The sequence below is a fragment of the Mustela erminea genome, chromosome 5, assembly GCF_009829155.1.
Source record: "Mustela erminea isolate mMusErm1 chromosome 5, mMusErm1.Pri, whole genome shotgun sequence".
In the NCBI taxonomy this organism is placed as follows: Eukaryota; Metazoa; Chordata; class Mammalia; order Carnivora; family Mustelidae; genus Mustela; species Mustela erminea.
In genome coordinates this window covers 9,132,843-9,160,631 of record NC_045618.1, presented here as the reverse complement: position 1 = coordinate 9,160,631, position 27,789 = coordinate 9,132,843, and the positions used below count along the sequence as shown (strand labels likewise).

General features: G+C 57.2%; 2 protein-coding genes across 3 annotated transcripts in view; both read right to left on the bottom strand.

Moving 5' to 3' along the window:
- Positions 1 to 5,947: 5,947 nt before the first annotated feature.
- Positions 5,948 to 14,109, bottom strand: LOC116589794. Its single transcript, XM_032341433.1, has 3 exons — positions 14,002 to 14,109; positions 6,538 to 7,002; positions 5,948 to 6,433 (listed from the first exon to the last, which is right to left on the bottom strand). Exons 1-3 carry the CDS (start codon positions 14,107 to 14,109, stop codon positions 6,107 to 6,109), a joined length of 900 nt encoding a protein of 299 aa, XP_032197324.1. The 3' UTR covers positions 5,948 to 6,106.
- A 6,355-nt stretch (positions 14,110 to 20,464) lies between these two features.
- KLHL25 (kelch like family member 25) overlaps positions 20,465 to 27,789 on the bottom strand; it is a 33,946-nt gene continuing 26,621 nt past the window's right edge. For both annotated transcript variants that reach the window (XM_032342086.1, XM_032342087.1), the window contains one exon: positions 20,465 to 22,157. The gene's annotated coding sequence lies outside the window, so the exon portion shown is untranslated. The remainder of the gene's footprint in view (positions 22,158 to 27,789) is intronic.

Genomic DNA, 27,789 nt, shown 5'->3' with positions numbered 1-27,789 from the left:
TTTTTTTTAAGATTTTATTTATTTATTTGACGGAGATCACAAGTAGGCAGAGAGGCAGGCAGAGAGAGAGAGGAGGAAACAGGCTCCCTGCTGAGCAGAGAACCCAATACGGGGCTCGATCCCAGGACCCTGGGCAGAAAGCCCATGATTTTATGATCAATTAATCTTTGGGGCGCCTGGGTGGCTCAGTGGGTTAAGCCTCTGCCTTCAGCTCAGGTCATGATCTCAGGGTCCTGGGATCGAGTCCCGCATCGGGCTCTCTGCTCAGCGGGGAGCCTGCTTCCCCCTCTCTCTCTGCCTGCCTCTCTGCCTGCTTGTGATCTCTGTCTGTCAAATAAATAAATAAAATCTTTAAAAAAAAAAATCTTTGACAAAGGAGGCAAGAATATCCAATGGGAAAAAGACAGTTTCTTCAACAAATGGTGCTGGGAAAACTGGATAGCTCCAAGCAAAAAAATGAAATTGGACCCTTTTCTTACAACACACACAAAAACAAAACTCCAGGGAGCCCGCTTTCCCCCTCCCCTCTCTCTGCCTACTTGTGGTCTCTGTCTGTCAAATAAATAAAATAAAATCTTTTTTAAAAAGCCCAAAAACTCAAAATGGATTAAGGACCTGAGAGTAAGCCTGAAACCATAAAAATCCTAGAAGAGAGCCCAGGCGGTAATTTCTCTGACATCAGGCATAGCAACATTTTTCAAGATATGTCTGCTGCGTTAAGGGAAGTAAAAAGCAAAAATAAACTATGAGGACTACATCAAAAAGAAAAGCTTCTGGGGCGCCTGGGTGGCTCAGTGGGTTAAGCCGATGCCTTCGGCTCAGGTCATGATCCCAGGGTCCTGGGATCGAGTCCCGCGTCGGGCTCTCTGTCAGCGGGAGCCTGCTTCCCTCTCTCTCTCTCTGCCTGCCTCTCTGTCTACTTGTGATCTCTCTCTGTCAAATAAATAAATAAAATCTTAAAAAAAAAAAAAAAAAAAAAAGAAGCTTCTGGCCAGCAAAGGAAACAATCAACAAAACGAAAAGGCCACGTACAGAATGGGAGAAGATGTTTGCAAATGACATACCCGATGAAGGGTCAGTACCCAAAATATATGAAGTACTCCTATAGCTCAACACCAAAAAGACAAAGCAACAACAAAAAAATCCATTTAAAAAATGGGCAGACAACCTGAATAGACATTTTCCAAAAGAAGACCATACAGAAGGCCAACAGACACATGAAAGCAGCTTTAGGAAAAAAAAAAATGCTGAATGCCACTCATCATCAGGGAAGTACAAATCAAAACTACACAAGATACCCCCTCACCCCGTCAGAATAGCCACCGTGGGGTGCCTGGATGGCTCAGTGGGTTAAGCCTCTGCCTTCGGCTCAGGTCATGATCCTGGGGTCCTGGGATCGAGCCCCGCGTCGGGCTCTCTGCTCAGCAGGGAGCCTGCTTCCTCCCTCTCTCTCTGCCTGCCTCTCTGCCTACTTGTGATCTCTGTCTGCCAAATAAATAATAAATAAAATCTTTAAAAAGAAAAAAAAAAAGAATAGCCACCGTAACAAGCACAAGAAATGGACAGGTGTTAGCGAGGATGTGGAGGAGGAGGAGCCCTCAGGCACGGCGGGTGGGAATGCAAACTGGTGCGACCACGGTGGGAAACGGTGTGCAGTTTCCTCAAAACATTAAGAGTATCCTACAGTCCAGTACTCACACTACTGGGTTTTTACCGAAAGAATACAAATGCACTGATTTGAAAGGATACACACACGCCTATGTTTGTAGCAGAATTATTTCTAGTGACCAAATTATGGAAGCAGCCCTCGGGTCTAGATGAATGGAGAAAGAAAATGTGGTATAGGGGTTCCTGGCTGGCTCAGTCAGTAGAACATGCAATTCTTAACCTCAGAGTTGTGAGTTCAAGCCCCACATCAGGCTTAGAGCTTAAAGGAAAAAAATGTGTGTGTGCATAGATATACAATATATACATATATATGTATAGATATATAAAATATATATTTAATATATATGTGTGTGTGTATATATATATATATAACACAATGGTGCTCTAAAACCTTTGGGATGCAACAAAAGTGGTTCTAAAAGGGAAATTTACAGCAAAACAGGCCTAACTCAAGAAGAAACATCTCACTCTAACCTTATATCTACAGGACCTAGAAAAACAGCAACAAATAAAACCCCAAACCCTCAACACACACACACACACACACACACGCACACACACACACACACACACGGGAATACTACTCAGCCATAAAAAAGAGCGAACCCTTGCCATTTGTGAACACACGGCTGGAGCTGGAGAGTATTCTGCTAAGGGATGTAAGTCAATCAGAGAAAGACAAATACTGTATGATTTCACTCATATGTGGAATTTAAGAAATGAAACAAACAAAGGAAAGAGAGACAAACCACAAGACAGTCTTAAACGGAGAACAGACGGTTCCCAAGGGGGACCTGGGTGGGGGGTGGGGGAAGCAGGTAGCGGGATGCAGAAAGCGCTTACTTTGCTGCAAACCCAGTAACCTGCGGAGGCTGAATCACTGCCCTGTGCACCCGAAACTAATGGAACACTGCACATGAACTCTACTGGAATTAACATTTTTATAGCATTTATGGCAAAAATAATAAATAAAAAATAAACACAACTAGCTTGGGAGGAAAACCCCATTTGCACCCCGGTGCACGGGGATTTTCTGGGTCTGATGTCAGAACAGAGGGCCCCTGGGGGACACCGCTGAAGCCACGGGCCGAGGCTGCCCACAGGAGTGGGACATCTTCAGAGTCAGAGCTGCTGTCCCCCGTCAAGCCCCCGATGGCCGGCTGGATGCCAGCGTCACCCCCGCGATGCCCGGCATGAACGTGGGCACAGCAGTCACCCTACTCCCAACAGCCACAAGGAGACGGTCCTGCTGGAAGGCCGGGGGGGGGGGCTGTCCTTCTGCCGCGGGCAGGGAGCAGCCTGGCCAGAGCTGCTCGCGGTCCTGGGCTGTCACCATCGCCCTGGTCCGCAGGCCCGGACCCCTCCCCCGGTGCCCCGCGGGCTGAGCATCGGTTCCCCTGGCTGCCGCCTGTGGTCCTGGGCGGCTGGGTCTGAGCCAGCGACGGCTCTGCCTGGGAGGCCAGCGGAGTGAGCAGCTTGGAGCATTCCAGAACAGTGGGGCACAAAGCGCTCAGGGCTCCAGGGATGCGGGGGCCGCCCGTCTCCTGCGGCTCTGAGGGATGCGCCCTCAGTGACAGCCCTGCCTGGCCTTGGCGCGGGGGGGGGGGGGGGGGGATGTCCCCGAGGCCCAGGGGGGCCGGCCGGCCACCTACTACCCCGGGAGGGGTCTGCAGCGCGGCTGTGCCCTGCAGGAAGCCTGGCACCTAACGCAGCAGCACAGACCTCATCGGACCAGAACCACAGGAAGAAAGTCCAGAAAGGAGTCAGGGGAAGGAGCCAGGCAGTGCCCGGGTCTCTCTCTCCCAGAGGCGGGGCTGAGCCAGCCACAGAGCATCAGAAATGACACCGGGGGCTCCCTTCACTCTCCGGACCGTCCCTCACCCCGGTCCAGCCTTGGGGCCCCAATACCACCCCAGTGAGCAGCACCCTGCTGGCCTCCCGCCCCCGCCTCCTGTTCTTGGGTTCTGAGATGTTTTCCTTCAAATTGTCCCCGTTTCTTCAGGGGCCTCAGACCACCCAGAGGGAGGACCCTGCCCTGCTACCCCTGTGGGGGCCTGACAGGTGTCGCAGGGGTGGGGGACACGCAAGTGTGTCTGGGCTTGGCTGCCTCCCAGGACCCCCCGCCTCCATTCACATGGAAATGGCCCGCAGGACACAGCTCTGAAGAATTTTTGGCTGAATTCTGAAGTCTGGGCTCCCCCCCCCACCCCAGCCAGGCTCTTTGGACGCTTGCCTTCTTCCCACACAACGGTTGTGGCCCCTCAGGATGGGAGTCAAGGGGGAGGGACCCAGGCTCTAAGGGGCTCCCCGAACAGGGTGCTCCGGTCACCCCCTTCCCTCCAAGGGTCCCTGCCCTTCCCACCCCGCCCCAGCCGGGTGGGGGCTGCTGCGGCTGGTGGTTGACCGAACAAGCTCGCTCCTTCCCGGCCTGGCCGCAGTCTCTGCCAGAGCAGGACTCTGGGCATCTGAGCATCTGATGTTCTCTGCAGGAGCCGGCCCGGTGAGGCGCTCAGGAGTGGGCCAAGCCAGGGCCCCCCTCCGTCTGGAGGGGGCTGTGGACAGAGACTGGGGAGACCAACCTCCAACAGGTTACTTAAGGATCTCCCTTTCCCCTCCAGGCGGGACCGATGGTAGCCAACGTGCAGATTTGCCTAATGCACCCGTCTCTGCACCTGGGGCTGCTAACACCGGGGATCGTGTCCCACCAGGAGGGCGCCTGAGGGCTGACAGGCCTTCTCCCTCTGCCTGGCCCCAGCAGCAGCACAGGGCTCCACTAGGACGGCCGCGTTGTCTCCGGGCCTCTGCCTGGTTCACAATACCCTTGCTTGGCGTGGTTGAATTGTCTCCTCCTCCAGGAAGCCCTCCCTGACACCCAAGGAAAATCCAGCCCCTTTCCTGTGTGCTTACTCCTGGAAGCCACCCGCCTGCCCTCCCATGGGCTGGACCCTCCCCAGCTCTGCTGCTGCTCACCTCCCCCACCCCCCAGCTTGACAGGCTAGAGTGTGAGACTGAGGCCTGTCCCCTGCTCCCAAGAATGAGCTGAAGGTCACCTTGTCCACACCCTCATTCCAAGGCTGGGGTGCTGGGGATAAGGACAGGCAGTGTGTCCCGGGGGCTAAGCAGGTAGGGCCACCCCCTTTCTGCCAGCAGAGTGGAATATGGAAGGCGGCCCTGGGGGAAAGCTCTCCCCGCTGGGAGACCCCGGTTAGACTGTCCAGAGTTCTGCTCCCAGGTGGCCCCTCAACCTCCTCCCCTACAAAGCAACAGAGTCCCACCCCACCAGGCCTTGTAGCCAAAAGCAGGCCAGACCACTCCCCCTGCTCTGGGACCAGGGAGCCCAGGGGCCTCTCCCGTCTCCCCTGGGAAGGAGAGCCATGACGGGAAGGCAGGCTGGGCAGCCGAGGCGCTGTGGTCTGGAAACAGAGGCAGGTTCCCACCCTGGTGTCCCACCCCTGGGTCCGGGGCAACACGCGACCCTCTCTGAGCTAGTTTCCATCTGGAAAAAGGCCATGATGGCACGTACCCCTTTGTAAGAAAAATAATTGTCATTTCTTCCTGTTTGGCTGGACGGACTGAACGAGGAGGGCTTAGATCTTGAGAAAGGTGTGTAGGTCCAACCCTTACGGCTGGACCGGCCCAGGTGTGAGCGTTTGCTGCGATTTCAGGGCTCCCGCATGGTTTCCGGTCATGTGGATCAAAGAAAGCCGGTCACTCTTTTGTCTCCCTGGGAGGAGCTCCCCAGAGGGGGCCCGACAGAGGCACTCGCTGGCTGGAAACCCACAGATCTTCCTGATCCCACCGAACCTGACACCCACGGGCTCCACCTGTGGATGGCTGCCCCACGGCTCAGGGAATTAGGTAAATGACCCAGCCGCTGGCCTCACACCACCTGTGGACCCTCAGACTCAAGGTTTGCCCTTAGACCAGAGTTCAAACTACAGTCTTGGGGGAGGGACGACTTGGGTGGCTCAGCGAGTGGAGCACTGACTCTTGGTTTTGGCTCAGCTCATGAGCTCAGGGTGCGGGATCAACCCTCTCACCAGCTTCCTCATGCAGGGGGGGTGTCTGTGGTAAAAAGTCTCTCCCTTGGGGGCGCCCTCGTGGTTCCCTTGGTTAAATGTCTGCCTTGGGCTCTAGTCATGATCCCAGAGTCCTGGGATCCAGGCCCACACCAGGCTTCCCAGCAGGGAGTCTGAGTCTCCCTTTCCCTCTGCTTCTCCTGCTTGTGCACACTCTGCCAAATAAATAAAATTAAAAAAAAAATTCTCTTCCTCTGCCCCTCCCCCTGCTTGCTCTCTCTAAAATTGAATAAATACATTTTTTAAAAAACCCCCAAACCCCCAAAGTGCAGTCTTTGGATCTCCCGCATTCGAATGATGGTGGCTGCTTGTTAAACTCCATCTCGCTGAGCCAAGCCCAGATTTAGCGAGGCAGAGTCTCAAACGCACGCTAAGTTCCAGACACCCCCATGCACCCCCATGGCAGAGCAGGCCAGGAAGGAGGGAGGGAGGGAGGGAGGGAGGGAGGGAGGGAAGGAGAATCGAAAATCGAAGGAAGGTGGGAAGGAGGTTCCCAATTCCACCCCCTTGGAGCAGCGAGGTCCTCCCCACTCTGCAAGGCGGTGCCTCTCCTGCTGCAAATGACTCTCGAGGAACACAGGCTGTGCAGGAGCCTCACAAACAAACCGTGGCGGGAGCTGCGTGGCCTCCTCCTGCGGCCTCCGCTTCCTTCCTCTGCGACACCCGAAGGATACCACCTCCCAGGGCTGCGGGGACGAGAAGTGGCAGGCCAGCTCGGACTCCTGCTCCCCGGTCCTTGCGGTGCCCACAACCCCCTCCCGCAAGGCCTGGCGACCTAAATAAGACTCACCTGTGGCTGAGCCCCCAGGCCTTCTGGGCCGGCGGTGCTGGAAGCTTCCGTGCTCGCACGTGATTCCGGGCGCAGCTCAGGACGATCCCCGGGCTGCAACCGCAAAGCTGCTGGGCCCCGCAGGTGCGGCCCCTCCCCCGGGGTCTCCCACAACCCCTGCTGCCCTCGGCCCTGAGCCGGAGCCCGAGCATCGCGGGGGCTGCACGAGCGAGCGCAAGCGTGCCCCGGAAGGGAACAATCCAGGGGCTTCCAGAAGCGAGGAGCGGTGGTGGGCAGAGAAGGCAGCCCCTCCCCCACCGGCCACTCCGGGTGTCCCGAGCTTCCGCTGCGGGCCCCGACGCAGGTGCCAGCCTCTAGCTGACGATCCCCGCCATCGCGGTCCCGCCGCAGCTCCCCCTGCCCTGGCCCGGCTACCTTCCCCTCTACTTCCCCCCGGGCCGACGTGAGCCTCCGGACTCGGCTTTCCTAACCTGGAAAACCTGGTGTTTATTGTGTAATGTTGTCACTATTACAGTAATATTACGGTCAGTAATCACAGCAATTCATACTCCCTAAAGAATATAGGAGGGTTTTTTGTTTTTAAGAGGGAGAGAGAGGGATGGATGAGGGACAGGGGGGAGAGAATCTCAAGCAGACTCCCGGGTCAGCCGGGATCCCTGTGCGGGGCTCGATCCGCCAACCCTGGGATCCTGACCTGAGCCAGATCAAGTCGGATGGTTGTACCACCCAGCGGCCCTGGGGAAGTACTGAGATTTATTTTTAAAAACTTTTTAAAACACCTCTAACCCCATCAGCGGGAATAAACCATCCCGAACATTTCATTAAGATCTCCAGTGCTGGGGTGCCCGGAGCGGCTCAGTCGGTTAAGCGTCTGCCTTCGGCTCAAGTCATGATCCCACAGTCCTGGGATCGAGCCCCAGGTCAGGATCCCTGCTCAGCTGGGAGCCTGCTTCTCCCTCTGCCTGCTGCTCCTTCTGCTTGTGCTCTCTCCCTGTCAAATAAATAAATAAATCATTAAAAAAAAAAAAAAAAGACTCCCAGTGTTTTCTGTGTATGTGGGCGGGAAGGGGGTGTTTAAGGAAAATTAAAGTCATGTTCTATGTCGACCCTTATGTCCTACTTACCTGATTTCACATTTTGGTATGAACACGGGTATGGACATTGCTTAATACTCCACTTTACAGACATATGATTTTCGGATCTTAGGTATTTCCAACTTTTCCCTTTTATGAGGAACACAGGGTTTTACTGACATCCACCTCTTTTCCTATTTCAAAGTAATGCAAGTTTATGAGGGAAAAGTGTTAATCAACCGAATGTTTTCCTCGGCGTCTGCAAGCACCCTGAGGGGAAGCTGAGCCAGCACATTTCATAAGGCTTCCCAACAGGTGTCTCTGTTTTGCAACAAGAAGGCTTGGCAGGTTTTTCATGTGCCCACATGAAAGGAGCCCCTCAGCCACAGTATTTGCCACCAGCTGGGGAGCAGCGTGTTGTACGGGTGATTATCTGGGCATCCTGAGGGCAGCCCCACGGGGCTTGCACCCAAAACACAGCGGCTGCTTCACTGGGGTGTTCCACTCGCGTTTATGGGGGAATGGCCGTCCCCCTTCTCAGGGTAAACCTGCTTTTACAGGGGTTTTGACCCGGTCTGCCAGGCTGGCGATTCCCTCGGGAACACCGTCTGAGTGTCTGAATCGCTTGCAGCCCTGTGTGCTTGTGTCCCAGAGAGCCCTGGCTCCTGCATCAACCCGAACCTGCTCTCCACCCCACAGCCTTCACCACCGGATGCCGCTCCCATGGGCTACTCTCCCAGCTGCTCTGGTTCGGGCTCCCAGGAGGCTGAGGAGACAAGTCCTCCCACGACACCCTCTGGCTCACCGCCTTCTCTGTGACTCAAGGTCTAAGAGGTGTTCTTTTGTCCCGGCACTTTCCCCTCAGGAGTGGCTTCTGAAGCTCGGGCTCATTGAAATGGCCGCTTGCTCCAGCATCCGGGCCCGACCCAGCGTTCAGGGGCAGCTGTTACAGGTAACAAGAACCAAGGGGAATAATACTTTACCTTTTTCTTCTTAGCGTGCATTTCCTGGGGCATCCAGGGACACCCCCCACCCAAAATTGGATTCATCTCCCGATTCCATTGGGATTTTTTTTTTTTTTTTTTGCCTCCAGCCACTGGAGGCTGCACGGCGGCTGCACCATCCCAGGGTGACCACACAGCCACCCAGGAATCCCTTCTTCCTTTCTTTTCCCCAGTCACAAGCTTCTGGGAGCCGGCACCCATCTAGCAAATCCCACTTCTGGACACCCACGAAATAAGTGTCCCGAGACCAATTCCAAAGGGCCTCTGTGTGTGGGAGCGGGGTTCCCCACACCTACAGTCAAGCGATGCTTGCTTGACAGAGGGAGAGAGAGAGAGAGCTGAAGGGAGGGGCAGAGGGAGACAGTGTCCCCAGGCAGACTCCCCATTGAGCAAGAACCAACGGGGCTCCATTGCCCGACCCTGAGATCATGACCTGAGCTGAACAAGACCTAGATACTTAACCAACGGCGCCACCCAGGCGGCCCCATGACAAAGCACCGAATCTTAAAATGGGCAAAGCATCTGAAGACATATCCCCAAAGAAAAGATATGAATGGCCCATACGCTTGTGAAAAAAAAAAAAAAAAAAAGTTTGCATCTTTAACTGTCAGAGAAGGCAAATCAAACCTCCGAACATGAGAACCCAATTCATACTCTCTAGGGGGCTACGACTTGAGAAAGAAGATGAGAACACGTGTTGGCAAGGATATAGAGAAATTAGAACGCTCGCACCAGGCTCAGGGGAATACAATGGTGCAGCTGCTTTGGAAAACATCCCGACAGTTCCCCGGCTGTGTAGACATCAGTACCGAGACAACAGGGATGAGCCTTGAAAACATTACGCGGAGTCAGGAAGCCAATCACAAGGAAGCATGCATTATTTATTCCAAGTATACGAACTGTCCAGAACAGGGACATGCACAGAGACAGAAGGCAGGTTGGCCACCGGGGAGCATCTGGCTCCGGGGCCCCCAAACAGACCAGGTACAGCCACTCACCGCTGACAGAATCCAAAGGCAGAGGGACGGGTGGCGGTGACATAGGAAAAGGAGTATCTTTCAGGAGGTCAGGACTGGGGAGACGGCGGACTAGCATCTCCAAGACTGTCCCCCAAGTGCTGAAGATACTTCCAGGTTTGTTTCAGGAGAATGGGGGACAAGGGCGGTGGGCACGCACAAGTAGGCAGTGAAGGTCACGTCGATCGCTGTCTTGGGGTCACTCACGCAGGGTCTTGCTGGTGTCAGGCCAGTCCCTACCGCTTGAGGAGGGGTTTCAGCCCCCATCACAGATGCTTTGCCCAGGGGGCCTTTGGCCTGAGTTAAGGGGTAAGCTGGAAAGAACTTAATCAGACAGATCGATGGGGCGCCTGGGTGACTCAGTGGGTTAAGCCTGTGCCTTCGGCTCAGGTCATGATCTCAGGATCCTGGGACTGAGCCCCGCATCGGGCTCTCTGCTTGGCAGGGAGCCAGCTTCCTCCTCTCTCTTTGCCTAGTTGTGATCTCTCTCTCTCTCTGTCAAATAAATAAATAAATAAAAATCTTAAAAAAAAAAAAAAAAAGAAAGAAAGAAAGTACAGATCGAATTGGAGTGCTCTTTCCAGTGCCCAGGATGGGAGCACCTGTAGGGGATGGGGAATGACTGTTCATGGGATGGGGTTTCTTTTGGGGGAGGGAATGAGAAGATTCTAAAATAGGTTGTGGTCCCGGTTGCACCACGGTGAGCATACTAAAAAACCACTGAGTCGTATGCTTCCCCGGATGAACGGCACAGGGCATGAGTTCTATCTCAGGAAACCTGTTACGTGTATTAACAAGGAGGCACGAAGCACCCTTCCCGGGCGAGGGGTCGATCGCCACAGTGACTGCGACCATTTCGTGTGTGGAAACATACCTCACAATGCTTAAAACGCTCTGGTCAATTAATCTTCGACAAAGCAGGAAAGAATATTCAATGGGCAAATGACAGTCTCTTCAATAAATGGTGTTGGGAAGACCAGACAGCCCCAGGCAAAAGAATGAAACTAGACCACTCTTTTACACCACATACATAAATAAACGCAAAGTGGATCAATCACCTCAATGTGAGACCTGAAACCATGAAAATCCTAGAAGAGCTCACAGGCAGTAATCTCTTTGACACTGGTTGTAGCAAATTTTTCCAGATCGGTCCCCTCCGGTGAGGAAAGAGAAGCAAAAATAAACTCGTGGGACTATATCGATATGAAAAGCTTCTGCACAGCAAAGGAAACAATCACCCAAACTAAAGGCAACCTCTAAAATGGGGGAAGTCATTCGCCCATGACATATCCAAAAAATATATGGTCAGTATCCAAAATATATAAAGAACTGCTACAACGCAATCCAAAAAAACAATCCAAGTTTTAAAATGGGCAGGAGACATGAATCAGCATTACTCCAAAGACAAGCAGATGGCCAGTGGACCCACGAAAAGATGCTTGGCGTCACTGTCATCAAGGAGATGCAAGTCGAAACCAGAGTGAGGTATCACCTCCCACCTGTCAGAATGTCTAGAATCAAAAAGACTAAAAATAACAAGAATTGGCAAGGATGGAGAGAAAGGAAACTTTGTACACTGTTTGGTGGGGGCATAAATCAGTTCAACCACCATAGGAAACAGTATGAAGTTTCCTCAGAATGTTAAAAATACAACTACCATATGACCCAGTAATCTCTCTCCTGGGTATTTACCCACAAAATACAAAGACGCTAATTCAAAGGGATACCAGCCCCCTGGTGTTTACAGCAGCATTACATACGATAGCCAAATTTCGACAGCAGCCAAGTGTCTATCAACAGATATATGGATAGGGAAAATGCGTGTGCGTGTGTGTGTGTGTGTGTGTGTCTGTCTGTCTGTCTGGATATATAAATATATATATATATATATGCATGTGTATGTGTATATGTCTGTAAAGTACATTATATATGGCTGTAATGCACTGCATATACAATGGAATATTACTCAACCATAAAAAAGAATGAAATCGTGTTGTTTGCAACATCAATGGAGCTAGAGAGTATAATGCTAATCAAATAAGCCAAAGAAAGTCAAGTACCATATGATTTCACTCATATGGTAAATTTAAGAAACAAAAGAGATGTGCAAAGAGAAAAAAGAGGCAGGGTTGGGGGGTTGTCTGGCTGGCTCAGTCAGGAGACCATGTGACTCTTGAGCTGGGAACTGTGAGCTTGAGCTCCACGTTAGGGATAGAGACTATATAAAATAGATAAAATGAAATCAAATGAAAAATAAAATAACACAAAATAGACAAGCCAAGAAATAGACTCTTAACTATAGAGAACAAGCTGATGGTTACCAGAGGGGAGGTGCGTCGGGGGGGATGGGGGAAACAGGAGATGTGGGAATTAAGCAGTGCACTTAAAAGGTGGGGGGAAAAATAAAAAAATATATAAAACTGTACATTCTAAATACGTGCAGTTTAGGGGTACCTGGGTGGCTCAGCTGTTGAGCGTCTGACTCTTGGCTTCAGCTCAGGTCACGATCTCGAGGTCACCGGATCGAGGCCCACATCGGGCTCTATGCTCAGCAGGGACTCTGAGATTCTGTCTCTCCCTCTTCCCCTGCCCCTCTCCTCTCTGGCTCATAAATAAATAAATAAATTGTTTAAATAATAACAATAAATATGTATGGGCAGTTTATTATACATCTAGTATATCTCCATATAGCTGTTTCTAAAAATCACCTACGGCAAGCATCTGGAAAGGTGCACCGTTCACGTTATATGACCTTCTAATCTCTTTATGAACACACACTTTATTTTACTAAACGGGATGACCCTTCCTTTTCTCCACAGGGTGGTAGATCGTAAGCAACTTTCCAAGTCATTAAATAACGATGCTTCGTGGCCACACAGAATTTTATGTTCAGTAATGTAGTTAACGTGTTCCATTCAGGGATATCTAAGGTGATATCCAGACCACTGGGCCTTCGGGGTGCTGGGTCCCCCTTTCTACCACAAGTGGTATAGACTTCCAGACCCGCCCCTCCCCAGCCTGACCTCCTCGGCAAGGAGCCTGGCACGGAGCCCGTGGGAATCAGCCCCTGGCCAGCTGCTCATTCCTGGCATTCCTGCCTCCTCTCACTGGCCCCGGCTGGCACCCGGCGGCGAGTACGTCTCGGGCAGTGGTGTTCCCCCGAACAGGGCAGCATGGTCCTCACATAAGCCCAAAGCGACAGCCTAGTCCCAGCCCAGGGTCGGCCAGGCCCCCAGTGTTGGTCATTAAACTTCTTGGTCATTTGTCTCCTAAAATAATTTTACATGCTCAGCTCTTCTCTTTTTAAATAAGCTCTACACCCATACGGGGCTCGAACTTATGACCCCGAGATCAAGAATTTCATACAGCACTGACTGAGCCAGCCACGACCTCCCGCCAAGAACGATTTTGAACACTCACCAACCTCTTGCATTTTTTTTTTTTAAAGATTTTACTTATTTATTTGACAGACAGAGATCACAAGTAGGCAGAGAGGCAGACAGAGAGAGAGACAGGAAGCAGGCTCCCGAGCAGAGAGCCCGATGTGGGGCTCGATCCCAGGACCCTGAGATCACGACCTGAGCCGAAGGCAGAGGCCTAACCCACTGAGCCACCCAGGCACCCCTTGCATTTTTTTACAGTATGAACTTTTAAGTCATCTCTGCACCCAACGTGGGGCTCGAACTCACAACCCTGAGATCAAAAGTCGTGAGCCCCTCCGATGGGGGCGACCAGGTGCCCCCAACCTCTTGCAGGTTTAAACTGATCTCTAAAACGGTATCACAAACTTAATAGGTATGAAGTATAGGACTTGGGACATACAATTTACGGGCCGTACATAGACTTCAGGATGAGGATTTAAGTTGTTCAGTGTACAGAAAATGTCTACTGGAACCCAGTCAACCAAGCCAGCCCTTGTTGGCAAACCCACCAATCCAGAATTCATTTCCATCAGGAAAACAAAAACAAAAAACGATTTTGTTTTTTAAATTTAAATAAAATTGTCAAGCCAGGGACAACTCTTGTTTTTGAATTATGAGTCAAGCTATGAGGCGGACAGAGAGGTAGGCAGGGAGGTACGTAGGATGGATGGACAGATGGACAGGCGGACACACAGACGCGGGGCCCTGCTGGGCGTGTCAGTGGGATTCCGCTTTGGTGACCTTACGCTTTGCTCTCAACCTCTCCCTCCGTGCCACCTGTTATAGCACATCCCTTTGGCCGCCTGGAAGTTTCCACGCTGTTGGCGGTGTGACAGAATGGGCTCAGGACGGAACCGGGGTCTCTCTCGGGCCGTGCAGGGGCGAGCCATGACGGAGGGTGGGAAAGGAGGGCCAGCAAGGTGACGTCCCGGGGAGAGAGCAGACGCACGGGAGCCCGGTGACTGTCCCAGCCCGGGGCCACTGCACGGCCTCCCCCGGGGCCGAAGCCAGTGCAGCGGACACTCGCTCCCAGGGAAGTTTTGCGTCCTTCCTCCATCGCCGCCAGGCTGCAGGGACAAAAACCCCTCCTCGGTGGCCCGCCCCGACCTCGGCTCAGACAGGCCCGGGGAGCGCTGCTCACACCAGGGCCAGGGACGGCCTCGCTCTCCTGGGGGAAGACCTACCCTGACCCCCACCGCCAGCCCCTCGATGTTTGGTGTGCCCTGTGCCAAGCGGGGTCAGACCGGAACACACCTCTTCCGGCCACAGACCCAGGCCGGGACCTGGGGGGGGCCATCCCCGCCAGCAGCTCAGGAATCACCCTTCCTGGAGGCAGTCAGTTGCCCAGGGAGGTAAGTCTGAAGATCAGGAAGCCCAAGCAAGTCTCTCCAGACTGCACTTTCCGGTCGGAGGCCAAGGTCCTGTGACGCGCTAACGATTTTTGCAGGGGGCTCGTGAACTGGACCTCTGGGGGGAAGGAGGAGGAAGCGAGGGGCGCGGAGAGAAATCCAGCCTCAGCTGGAATGGGCCGTGCGCCCTGTGTTTCCCGGCAGCCGGGGCTAGAAGGGAAATGTGTCTTTCTAATGGGGTTTCCGGTGACCCTCCAGGAACTCTGATGTGCTTTGTCTTTCCTAGCTGATTTCTCTTCTAACAGGCACGCGTGACTCCGCTGCAACCGTATGAGCAGAGGAAATGACCATTGTGCAAGGAAGCCGAGCTACCTCTTTATCTACCGGATTCAGTTTAAACCTTACAATAGCCAATATGATCTGCCCCCACCCCCCTTTCATTGCAGATGAGGAATTGAACTACAGAAGTGGCCCTAGAGGGAGTCCCCCCACCCCTGCCAGGGTTCAAGGAGGGCTGGAATCCGGGCCCCAGCTGGCCTGACCCCCCATGCATTGGCACCACCCTGCCCTGGGCAGCCGGCAGCTCAGCTCGTGGGGACACGACATGCTGTCCGACGCCCACCCCAGCCCGATGTGCCCCTGAGCATGGCTCAGGCCCCCTGGCAGGGACGGTGCTGGCCCGTTAGGGAGCCACAGTGCGGGCCACACCGCCGCCCAGCATGGTGAGCAGAGCTGGAGCCCCGAGCAGGTCCCCACGACAGGGGCCTCATAGCCCAACTCAGCAGCTTGGGTTTGGGGGTGTCGTCTCACCGCTCATGTTAAAATCTCATTTCTTGGGTGCCTGGGGCGCTCGATCGGTTGAGTGCCTGACTCTTAGTTTTGGCTCAGGTCACGATCTTGGGGTTGTGGGATTAAGCCCCTCATCAGGCTCCGTGCTGAGAACAGAGTTTGCTTGTCCCTCTTCCTCTGTTCCTCCCCCTGCTTGCTCTCTCTCAAATTAAAACAAGGAGAGGAAAAAAAAAAAAAAACAACCCCAAACAAACAAAAAACCCCTCATTTCCCTCCCTGAGAAGCAGGTAGGTAGAGAGCAGGGAGACGGGCCTAGTGTCCCTTGTGTGTGACAAGGCCAGGCAGGAGCTCAGAGATGTGACACGGAGCACCAGGGTCCACTCTACAAAGCGGAAGTTCTCCCGCAGTGGAAAGGAGCTCGGGCAGGGCAGGAAATCTCAGCGTTGTTCTCAGAGCTGCCAGGCGCCTGGGGCTGTGCTGTCACCCCAGGAGACATCCCGCTCCCCTGTCCTGGCCCAGGGGGCTTGGGAGGCCGCTGCCGGTGTTCACAGGGCAGCAGAGAGGGCAGATGAGAGCACGTGGGACCTTGGCACCTACTGGGGGGAATGACAGCCGCCAGCACGGAGCCCGGTGCTTGGCACGAAGTTGGTGCTCCAGAGATTAGAGGAAGTAATTGCCCAGGAACACAGTCCAGTCCGACCCAATTCGACCCAGTGAACTAGTTACAGAGTCTCCTCCTGCAGGGGACCGCCACCCCGGGAGTGCCTACAGACAGCCTTTGTGATGAGCCCCATAAGGGGATGACCAGCCTTCCCGACAGATGGGAGACCCGAAAGGTCTGGCGTTTGCCTGTGACACGGTGCTGGTAGGGAGTGGGCCCCGCCTGGGGGGAAGCTGGCCCCTGCTCCCTCCCCTGGGGCACACCTCCAGCTCAGCACCCTGCCTGACCCCAACACTAGTCCCCTGGGCTCCGGGCGCCAGCAGAGGCGACGCGTGTGGAGCAAGCCCTCCGTCCTGGTCAGCATGACATTCTCCTGCCTCCCGGGAACCACTCGGTCCCGGGCAAACCGGCATGCCTGGTCCCCAGACTCTCTGAACCAACCCCCAGGGCTCCCCGGGAGCATGTGCGCCCGGCTCCTCCCTTGGCACAGAGGCTCTCCGTCTGGCCCAGGCGGTTCACCACCGTTGTGCTCTGCTCAGCTTCCCTCTGAAGGCCACCCTGGCCTCTGTGGGCCTGAGTCGCAGGCCTACACGGGAAACAACACATGTGCTCCAGCAGAGAGGGCACAGATGCCGGGCTGGGCCCAGGGGCCAAGGATGCTGTCTGACGACTGGGTGCTCGGGGCTTCCCAAGGGCCCCTGGCCTCAAAAACCACTTTGGCGTGTAAGGCGGCTCAAAGCATTGCCCCAAGAAGGAAAACAGCACGAACTAGGACGTTCTCGGAGATGGCGGGGAAGGCAGGGATGCGCGTGGGCCTGCAGCTTCGGCCTGGGGCAGCTGGCCAGAGCTGCGGTCTCGACACCAGGAAGGCTGGCCCGGAGCCACCAAGGAGGACTACACAGCGATGATGTTTGCCAGGCGTTTCCTGAGAGCCAGGCCTGCTCAGCACCTCGCGTGTCAGACACTCGTGAGTCCTTAACTTGTCGGGTTCTCCTAGGGACCCGCTGCCACGGCCACACTCACTGTGTGTCCCCTTTACACACGCGGCCGATGAAGCTCCGTGCTGAAGTCTGGAGACCCGAGGGACCTGGCGCCAGACGGACGGGCGGCTGGAGGGGTGAGCAGTGACCTGGGTGGGCACTAGCCTTCTCTCCTCTGCCTACAGATTCTACACCCATTTCTCACAAAGGCAGCCGGAAGTCCCGGCTTGGGCGGGCACCTGGCAGCCAGGTGTGTGACTACAGAAGGATGAGGCAGAACGATGCCCCCCCGTTCTGTACCTGTCGGGGTGTGGGGGGGCCGGACTCGCAGCCCTAGCGTCCCCGTTGTCTGGATCCAAGAACTGGGATCCTGGCCTCTGGGGACGTGCATCACAAGTGTCCCTGGCGTTCAGGGCTCTGCCAGGCTCCAGCAGCTCTTCTCTGCCCCAGGGCCCTTGGCTGGCCTCCTGTCATCGGGGAGGAGGAGGTCGGAAATGATCCCCAGGAGCAGCTCTGCGGGGCTCTGCGGGCCCTCTGCTGGGGAAGACTTCGTGGGTGTGTGTGGCTCTCAGAGGCTTGGCCAGAGTGGCTGGCATCGGGCACCTGAACCTGTGTGTGGCTGGTGTCCTGGAGTCGTGTGACCCAGGCTGGGGGGCTGGACGGCAACCCTCCTGCCAGTGAGTCTGGACCACGAGCTTCCCCAGGGGAGCGCGCGTTCCCGTGTGCATGTCCGCTCTCACACTTCCCGTCTAAGGACACGGGCCAGGTTGGGTGAGGGGCCCGGCCTGCTGTGCTATGACCTCATCTTCACTGATTACATCTGCAAAAGGCCCATTTCCCAAAAGGCCACATTCTGAGGCGCAGGGGATTGGTCAGGATTCCAATATAAGAGGTGGGAACACAGTTCCCGTATAACCCATCAAATATTTTAGAAACCGAATTTATAACGTCAGGTCCATGCTTCTCTTTTACTACTGTGATCCGGTGGCCAGTCTGAGGATGACTGTAATTTGGACACGATTGTGAGTTCATGATATTCCAAGATATTGACGACTGTAACGTGAGGAGAACATCCAGTCGGTCATGGAGGCTGATCATACCCGTGAGGTGGCCGGCTCTGTTCCCAGTTGAAGAAAATGCTGCTGGTTAGAGGTTCGTGAAAATAAGGGTGGGATTCTTTCCCACTGCAGGGCACAGGCCCCTGAAATCGATCCCAAATCCCAGGGGATTCTGGGATTCGGGATCCCAAGCCCAGACCCAGGCCTAAGGTGCAACAAAGCAGGTGAGAATCCAGGACAGCCGTGCGTCCCTGCTGGAAACGGACCCCAACCACACCTGCCTCCGGACGGGGCCCGATGCTGGCAGGGGCCTCGAGCCCAGGGCCAGGAGGTCAGGTGGGGCCCGTTCTGGCACCGCAGCCGGAGGGGCAGGGAAGCTGGGGGAGGCTGGCCACCTCTAAGTTGAGAAGAATGTCCCCCCTTCCCACGGGGGAGAGGCTGGTGCAACGACCGTGGCTGGAATGATGCAGTGCATTTCTTACCGCACAGAATACCCACCTACAGATGACCCAGAAGAACCAAAGGCTCTTTCTGTGCCCCTCATTAAAGATGATTGTTCGCTGCTTACAAGGCTCCTTCTCTCCCCATCAGAATTTATATAGCCTTGGATGCTGAGCAGGGATGGTGGCCACAGGCCATTGGGGTCGATGATCTGGGCTGGGCCCCTCACTGGCTCCTATACCCGGGAAGGGCCTTTGGACACAGGCAGACCTGACTAAGGAGCAATGAGGAGGGACGACCGGACCCCCTTACTGGCCTTGGGAAATGCAGCCTCCTAGGTAGTCTCATGGGGTGCTGATGGTTCTACGTGGCCCGACCACGGGGAGCTATAACCCACGAGAGCTCTGTGGGCCAGCTTGGGACAAGGTTCCCAGGATTTCTCACCGCTGCTGGGGCTCCCTTCCCAAAGCCCCATCCCAGACACCGTCTGGCAGCGGGGCGGGTCCAAGGAACGTGGAATTGGGTGTGCTGGCCAGTGACTGGGTGCACACCCCACCCCGGCACCGGGATGGCGGCGGCCCTTCTCCGGGTGCTCGGTGTGGTGTTTAGCGCTCCCCAGAACCTGACCTCACTTCCTCATTAACCCTGCCGCCCCCAAATCAGACGCACACAGGGGAGCGCTGACCCGGCCCCTGACTCCTTCTGGCCGCTGTGGCCTCCTGCCTCCCACCACCAGTGTGAGCCCTTGCGCGGGGCGAGGGAGGCTTTAACCTCTAGGCCTGTTTCCTCACCAGCAGGAAGAGGACGAGAACGCCCAGCTCTTGGGGTCACAGTGCAGACCACAGGGGCAGGCAGGAAAAGCATGGGTGAGCAGCAGCGTGGGGCCCCCCTTCGCCGCGACGCAGGCACACACAGGGCTAGGTTCTTGAAGAGGCTGGAGGCTCTCTGTGAGCACCACATGACGAGCTCCAAAGGAGAAGGAGCAAGGCAGAGCGGAAAGGCTCCTTTCAACCCCAGGACAGACCGGCAGGGGCAGAGGCTGCTCCCTGCCCTTCGGTATCCACCTCCCCTCTAGTCAGTGACTGGAGTTGTGGCTGGCACGTCCAGCCTCACATGGAAGCGCGCACAACTTACGTGTGCAAGTTTGGGGGCACACCCTTTAAGAGGTTTGCTGGTCCCGTCCCCTCCCCTTCCCAGTGGCTGGAATGCAGATGAGATGGCAGGAACAGGGTGGCCACGCTGGGCCAGGAGATGAAGCCTTGCACGGAAGCGGCCAGGATAAGATAGGAGGCTGGACCCTGATCCCACGGAGCGACTCCGCCTGAGCTCGCTCACAGTCACACCGAGGCTGCATACTGAGAAACATTCCTCTGCTTACCTCCTGCGCCGTTGTCTACTGCAGCCTAACAGGAGGCCGTGCCCACTTCTGGTGGCCAGGGTCCATGCCTGTGAGGAGGGCGTACTTGTGGTCATTCCCAGGACCCGGGCAGGGGCGGGCAGCACGAGGGGCTGTCCCTGGGGGTTTGTGGAGGGACGGGGAGGTCGTCTGCTAGGAGCTTCTCAGTGCAGCACACTTTATCACACGTACAAGATTGACTCACACGTTCAAGGCCAGTTTGGATTCTGGGGGCCTGCGCACTGCGGAGGTTCAAAGCGCATGGGGGTGGGGGCCATGCTGGGCTGCCCCCTCTGAGGGGTGCCCAGAGCTCACGATTCCAAACTGGGAGTTACAGTGGCTGTGGAGGGCGTGAAGGGAAAGCAGGGGACACGAGCGTCAGAGGCCCCTGGGGGCGACTGCGCCGCCTCCCCCTGCTCACACGAAGTGCAGGTGGGGCTCCCGCATAGACAAGCCCATTTCACTTCGAGTCCCCCGCACGGGCTTTTTCAGGAAAGCAATCTGGATTCTACGAGAGTCAAGGGCCAATTCGAAGGCTTCACAGCTGGGACAGTCTGAGGAAAGGAAGCCGTCTCCTCTGGGCGCCAGGGGTCCTTGGAAAAGCAGCCTCCCCGCCCCCCAACTCTTCGGCGGGGCAGATGCCAGGGGCAGACTTCCAGCCCTGACTGGTAGGGTGAAAGCCAAGTGTGCCGGTGCCTTCTGTCGCAACACAGGTCCCAGCCCCCAGGGAAGCACAGGTTTTCTCAGCTCTTTTATTAAGTTAGAAACAGAAGGAACACAACTCTTGGGGGAAGCACCACCACGAGGTTCGCGGTGCTGCGTGACAAGTGTGCTTGTCCCACCTCAGCCTTCCAGAAGCCGGGCTGCCAGGCGACAGCCTCCTGACTCCCAGCCGCCCCCAGGTCTGGCATCCTACGCTTCTCGCGGCTGAGGCTGTGCACTGGACCCGTGGAGGCCAGTCTCTGGGCCGGCAGCGTCTGTGGCCCCAGGCAGACCTGGAGATGCACTCTCTGCTTCCAGCTTGTCCCAAGCAGCAGGCGACAGACCGTGGCCAGTGCTCACGGGTGCGTGAACCCAGCACCGAGAACCCTCCCCAAGGGACGCCCACAGGGCCAGTGGCAGCGCGGAGTTCCCGCGAGGCGGCAGGGCAGGGTTCCAGACGGCGGCTGGTTTCTGATGCGGCCCCATCCACGGCGCAGCTCGCTCGGGCGCCCCAGTCCCGACCCAGCCGAGCAGCACCGAGCAAACGGCAGGTGGCCAGGGAGGCCCCAGTTTGGCGCAGGCCCCATTCCGCCTCCCAACAGTGATGCCCAGGGGTGGCAAGGCTGGGCTGCAAACCCTAATACTAGGTGTGAGCTGCCCCTCCGGAACCCCAGATACTGGGGATGCACGGATGAGGGACCCACTGACTTGAGATGTGGAGAAAATGACTGAAGACCTGGCAGTTCTCCCAGGGAACATTCTTGCTTTTGGGGCCCAGTGAGCAAATGGGCCAGTTGGAAAGCCCAGATGCCAGAGGACAGCTGGTGCTGGCTGGGGGCCCGGGGTCCCAGGCCCTGCTGCTATCCTCCAGGCCTGGAGGGATCTAGAGTGGGTGCCCTGGAGTAACCCTGGGGGTGCCACCTCCTATTTGCAACCAGGCTCAGGGGCCCGGCCACATTCTGAGGGCCAGCGTGGTCCTGTCAGGAGATGGGGGCCACTGCCACTTCTTGGGGTGGGCTCTGAGGACAGGCGGGCTCTGAGGAGACGGGCAGCCCCCAAAGAGCTTCCTCTTTAACCCTGGGGTCTTGGTGTCGTTTGCTAATGAAGTCTCGTGGGCACCACCGAGGTCACCCGATGGGTTTCTGCCCATGACACATGTGTCCTTGATTTCCTCCTGGGCAACCTGTATTCTCAGTCCGGGGGACCCCGTCTCCCCGAGGTGCGGGACACCCTCTGCTGGGTGACGTTACAATGACAACAGGGAGGTGGCGAGGCCACGGCTGTGCTGTGGGAGCTGCATGAAGGCCTCCCGGTACCGCCCAGCCCAACACACCCGGGGTTCCCTGTCCCCAGCCTCCCGCGCCCCTGAATAGGACGTGCTGAGACTGGCGACCTCAACACATGCTTGCACACATGGCTTGTCCCCGCGGCCGAGGGAGTCCTGGGGTCGGTCGATGTGCCTGCGGAAGGTCCTCTCCCCTACAAACCACTGCAAAGTGGAAAAGGCCTCGGGCAGACACACGGGGCACTCGAGACGGCTTCTCTCCTCCTGTCTGAAGCTCAGGACCGCCCCCGAGACTGCTGCTCCCAGAGCTGGTGGGACCGGCTTCCGGCCACCTCAAGTGCTGCTCCGGGGCCGGGCTGAGCTTCCCACGGTGACGGACGGGGTGAGGGCCACTCTGGGACATTGAGGGCTGCAGCCGCAGGGGTGGGGAGAGACACGCAGAGTCTGCAGAGGAGACAGAGGGAGGAAGAGAGCATGAGTCATGTGCACACGGCTCTGTCCTAACCTGGAACAAAGCGAGAACGGGGAGGCCCCATGTAAGGGGCGGAAGTGAGGCCCCGGGAGAAGGCCGGGGCGTGAGAACGCAGCTCTTCCGTTTACCAGCAGTGCAGCCCTGGGCATTTCAGCCGTCTCCCTGGGCCCTGGTTACCTCACCTGGAACGTGGCAACCATTCCCTGTCCCTTCAGCCCCTCAACTCCATGCCCTGAGCCCCCACAACCCAGAGGCACCACGCTCGGCACCAGGAAGACAGGAGGGCAAACAGACAACAGCGACCGGATCCCAATCGTCACTGTACGCTGGTCGCAGGAACCGCAGACAGCAATCCCACGCCGACAGAGGTGCCGTATGTGAAAAACAAAAAAGTAGAACCGGGACTTTTTATTTTGGTGGAGGGTATGGGTGGGTGGTAATATTTAACCTGAGACCTGAAGGAGGGACAGCAGTTTGCTAGAGGGAGTAACAGCAGTGCAGGCAGGGGGAATGGCACATGCAAAGGCCCGGGAGTGGGAAGCTGATGTGTCTCAAAATCGACAATGAGGCCAGTGAGGTGGAAACAGGACAGGTGCAGACAAGGCCAGAGAGCAGAGAGGCAGGTGCAGATGCCAGCCAGCATGCTGGTCTCCACAGGTATTTACTGGGCCCTGACACGGGTGCTGGGGGCCGACGGTGGTGAAGGAGGGAGCACAGGCCTGTGGTCACTGAGCTCACACTCCAGCCTGGCTTCTCCCTCAATGCAGCGTCTACTCTCTCTAAGCCTCCTGTTGTCCTCTGGAAGATGAGGGATGGATCTGAGCCTCCTGGAGAGGACAGAGTGGTCAACCGCACGAGAGAGGTTTCGTGGAGGATGTCCTTGACACGTCTGCGATAGCCCACCTGGGCCAGCGTGGTCCATTGAAAGCCTGACCCACCACGACAGCTCAGCACAGCGTGTGGAGATGTGGCTGTGGATGTGTGTCCAGGTCAGGTGGTGACACCCGAGGTTGGAGCTGAAGGAGCAAATGGCCAGGTGGGCGCAGAGGGGGCCTGGCTGGGTGGGGAGGAGGATGCGCTCAGGACAGCACAGCAGGGACTGCCCACTTGTCCTCCACAGGGAGCCGAACCCCAGGGGTGGGGGCAGCTTTGTAAGAAGAGGTTCTCTGGAGAGCTCCCAGAGATTTCCAGGCACCTGCTCATCCGCACACCCATTCAGCGCCGACGGCACATGGGATCAGGGGTGGCCCTAACCAAGGAGACATGTGTGTGCCAGGGGACAAGGAGGATGTCCTTCCAGCATGCTGAACTGCCCGGAGGAGTCTCCTGGGGGCTCCGGAGAGGCCCAGAGAAGCAGGCCCTGGGCACAGGCAGGCGGAGCGCTCCAGGAAACCTGTGCGTTCGCCAAAAGGCCAAGAGGCAAGACCATCTCTGCAGGACAATTAATGATGTTGCTCTTGGTGTGGCAGCTTCGGTGAGACCGAGCCTCCGCATTTGTGTCTGCTGTATAAGATCTCCGCACATACGGGGCTTGGAGCTACCTCCAGATCTGCACGTACTCAGGGAACATTTAAAAATTCACGCCAGCACTGGAACCTGAGGGACTTTCTTCCTCCGGGTGGGGTATGCCCCTTGCTCCATCACTGCCAAGGCTTCTGGAAGGTTGGCTTGAACATGGCAGGTAATCCCCAGATGCCAGGCAGGGCGCCACTTTTTCCTTGGGGTGGGGGCTGGTGAAGGCCCCTCACAAGTGAGAAGCTCGGTCACAGGGCCTCTAACATCCCGAGACACTTCAAGGTGGCCAACCCACACCTCTGGGGCCCGTCTCTGCTCCACATCCTCATGCCGCACTAAGCAGACAAAGGATTCCCCCCGAAGCAAGGCCCCACTGCTTCCCCACACCAAATCTCAAAGCCCCCCATGGCAGGGGTGAGGGGCCGTGGGACCCTGAGCTGGGACCCTGAGTGGCCCCTCTGGGCCGGCCGGGTCGCTGAAGAGGAGACAGCACACAGACGCACTCTTGCGGCGGAGGAACTGGGGAGCCTGCCACCTGGCTCCTGAACTCCCTCCCAGCTCACACGGCCACCCTCGGGCTCAGCCACAGCTGCTCCGGTCTGGGCCACCCCAACTTGGGGCAGGTGCTTCCCCAAGGCCTAGATGCCCCCCATCTGTCCGATGGGACATGCCTTCACCTTGCAGAGTGGCGTGGTGTCTGCGGTCACCCCCACTGCCCACGCACGGCTGGCCCTGGGAACCCCCTTTCGGCTCTCACAGTCCTGCGGGTCATGGGTGAGGGGTCCGCCTCGCAGGACTGCAGCAAGGGAGGGCGGCCGGCATCCTGATCCAAGGCCTGGCACACGGCCAACCCCAGTGAACCCCGCCAAGCACAGGACTGTGGGTGTGTGGACGGATGCATGGAGCTGGGGTGTTTCAAGAGGCCTCAACTCCCGCCCAGGCACCTTTCTCACGACACCAGCCCCATCTGTGTGGATCTGGGCTCTGGGATTTCCTCTCAGTGGCAATTTCTTTTAAGGCAGGACAGAATGTGCTAAGTCGCCCCTCCAGTGGCAGTGACTGACCCCTAGCAGGGCCCCGCGGGGGAATGACAGGCTCAGCCTTTCCCAGAGCTGGGACTGGAGGCCCCTCCACCCCCACAGCCCAAGTGGCTGCGTCCCAACAATGACCGCGGAGAGATGAGCTCCTGGTGGCCTGGACGCTTGCCCAGCATGCTGGGTGGGGGTCGGGGAAGAAAGACAAGGGCGTTGTGCCTTTAAAGGGCTTGATGGGGGAAGGGGGACTCAGTGGGAGAGAGAAAGAGAAAAGCACATTCATGGCTAGTCTACACTTCACGGGTAACCCAGGGTAACCCAGACCCAGCTCTGGGGGCCTCCCAGCGGGCGATGGCTGTGGTCACACAGATACGTGGGTCTGGCTACGACTTGGGGGCTGGGGCTTGGGGGCTGGTCCTGGAGCCCCTGCAGGCATTAGGCTTCTGACACAGCCATCAGCCCTGCCCGTGCCGGTCCCCTGCTCGGTGTCAGGGTGCGGACGGGAAGAGACCGGTGCCTGGCTCTCCAGATGCCCGCAGGAGTGGGGCATGTTGGGGGCTCAAACCCCGCTCCAACCCTTCCTAACACCGTTCACCGGATGCCCACAATCTACCCTGTGTCTCAGCTGCCACCTTTGCAACAGCAGCACCTGGGACGGCTCATTCTGAGGGCTCAATAGCACGCCGAGTGCGCTCACAGTAGATGGAGGAACTCAAGGCCCGTGGCCGAGACAGGGAAAGGGCAAGGAGGAGCTGGGCGTCACTGTGGGGACGTCAGCCGGGGGGATGCTGAGGGGCTGCCGAGTGCAGGCGACCTCTGGTTGCTGGTGTCTGAAGTTGGAGTCGCACAGGCTGGACAGAGGGGTCGGAGACGGAGGGGCACTCCAGGCACAGAGGCAGAAAGGTCCCTGCGGGAGGGCCTGAGACAGTGGGACAGGGAGGTGGGCGCGGAGATACGGGACCCATGCTCTGGCACTAGGCCGGGGATTCCCAGCTGGCAGGCAGCCTCAGTGGAAAGTGCCACGGTCCACTGCGGGTGCCCACGGCAGGCAGACGGGGAGGCGCCCGGCTTGCACATCTCTGCTCTTCCGGTCCTCCATCCCCGCGGACAGTGCTCGGCCTGGGCTCCTCTTGTGCCTCGTTCGGGTGCCACAGCTCAGCAGTCCCCACCCCCACGCTGCTGCTGTCCCAGGCCCCGGCCTCCGCCTCCATCTGCCGTCCCGACTCAGGGCCCCCCTCCAGCCCCAGCCTGCAGCACTGCGGTGGCAGCTGAGCAGCCACACTGGACGGCTACAGGCCTGCCGCTGCAGCCCTACCTCCTGGGGAGAGAAGGGAGGGCCCGGCCCTGCCGGGGGGAATCAGCTTCCTGCCCCGTGCCTTGTCACAGGCGCCTCCCCAGAGAGCCCCGTTTACACCCCGGCCTTTGAAGAGATCTGGAGAACTCCCAGCCGTCCGGGACAGACAAGGCTGAAGGGAAGCAGGGCTGGGCAGAGCGTGGGAACCCCAGGTCAACCTGCCAGACAGAACACAGGAGCGGCAGTTCACAGGCAGACGGGGGACTGCAGGAAGGGGGCTGCTTGGCTGCAGGGCCCTCGCGGAGGAAATGGCACGGATACAGGGCAAGAGCTAAAGGACCTCCTGCTGGCACAGGAGCTCGGGACACCTGTGCCCAGGACACTCACACACTCTTGTGTGGCCACAGCCCTGGGATGGCAGGGCCCAGCACAGCTTCCCACTGCGATGCAGGACGGGCTCCTCTTGTGCCACGAGCCCCTCTGCACCTGCTTCCTCCTCCCTGAAATGGTGCTGACAGCGGCACCCCCACTATGGACTGGGCCTGACTGAGGGACAAGGCCCCGGCAGCACTCGAACGGGCACACCCCACGTGCCTCCTAGACCCTGGGCCAGCCCGGGGATGCAGAGAGGCCTCCATGGCCCAATGCATCCCGAAGCCATTATTGCCACCATCCTTCTGCATCATCACCTCGTGTAAAAACCGACTCTGAACCACCCTCACTTGACCTATACAAGTATTAGGGGTCACGCAATTTCTACTCTCTACTCCAGGTGGCAACGCTGAGCTCAGGGGAGGGTCAAGCAGCCAGTGAGAGCCAGAACCAAAGAGAGATGCGTACTTGCATCCCCATCCCTGGGATGGGGGAAACTCCTGGAGAAGCACAGGGCTCACGAGGTCTGCTGGCCTGCCCCCACCCCTCCCACATGGGGTTGAACTGCTGTCCAGGGTCATGGGGAGGGCCGAGCACCAACGGGAGGAGCCCTCAGGCCCCACAGGGGACCACCCCCAAGTGCAGGAACAGGGAGGCCATGAGGAGTTGTCACTATTCTCTTGAAGCTTATACCCCAGGGGACCAACAACTGGGGCCACTCAGATTTTTCTCCCAAAGATGGAGAGAGAAGATTAAAACAAAACAGGGCAACCGCAGAACGGGACAAAGCTTTGGCCTTTAGGGGCCCGAAGACCCTGGACATGGGAGGGGACGCAGCCCGGATGGCTTCACGGGCCAGCGCATCCCCATCAGGGCCTCGAGGCCCAGCCGACCTATCTCTGGGCCGGAGCACGTGCTTGTCGGGAGGTGTAGTCCCAGCAGCCACCACGTCAGAGAGGAAATCAGGTTTTCGGCCCAGGCTGGCTCCTGAGGGGGCTTCTGTGACCTGACCTGAAGGGGGCCGAGTCCGGGCCTGGCCTAAGAGCCGGTTTCTGGAACTGTGGCTGGTGACCAGCCCTCCCCAGTGGGAAGGCTAGCCTGCCAGGCCTCTTCTCATGCTGCACGCTGAGCCTGGGATCTCTTGCCCTGTGCCCCTGCTTCTCATGGCCCTGGGACCGAGGCCTCCCTGCCTCCCACCCACTCCGGTGGCCCCAGAACTCAGTTCTAAGGGCTGGGACACAGAGTCTGGCTTCCCCAGGGCCTGACCAAGGGATCAGAACATAATCCCTTCCCCGGTGCCTCCAACTTCAGCACCGGCTTTCAGCTCCTACTCCGGCTGGGAGCTCATGGTGCCCTAATCCAACCGTGGTTCTGAAGCTGTCCCCGCCC

Bases quoted from the DNA above. Each gene is read 5' to 3' on its own strand.
- LOC116589794 (XM_032341433.1), bottom strand. From the start codon at position 14,109: ATGGAGGAAGGACGCAAAACTTCCCTGGGAGCGAGTGTCCGCTGCACT. The intron at 7,003-14,001 runs GTGCGTCTGCTC...TTTCCAGGTTAG, and splicing joins GGGACAGTCACCGGGCTCCC to GAAAGCCGAGTCCGGAGGCT. The intron at 6,434-6,537 runs GTGAGTCTTATT...TCGTCCCCGCAG, and splicing joins GCCTGGGGGCTCAGCCACAG to CCCTGGGAGGTGGTATCCTT.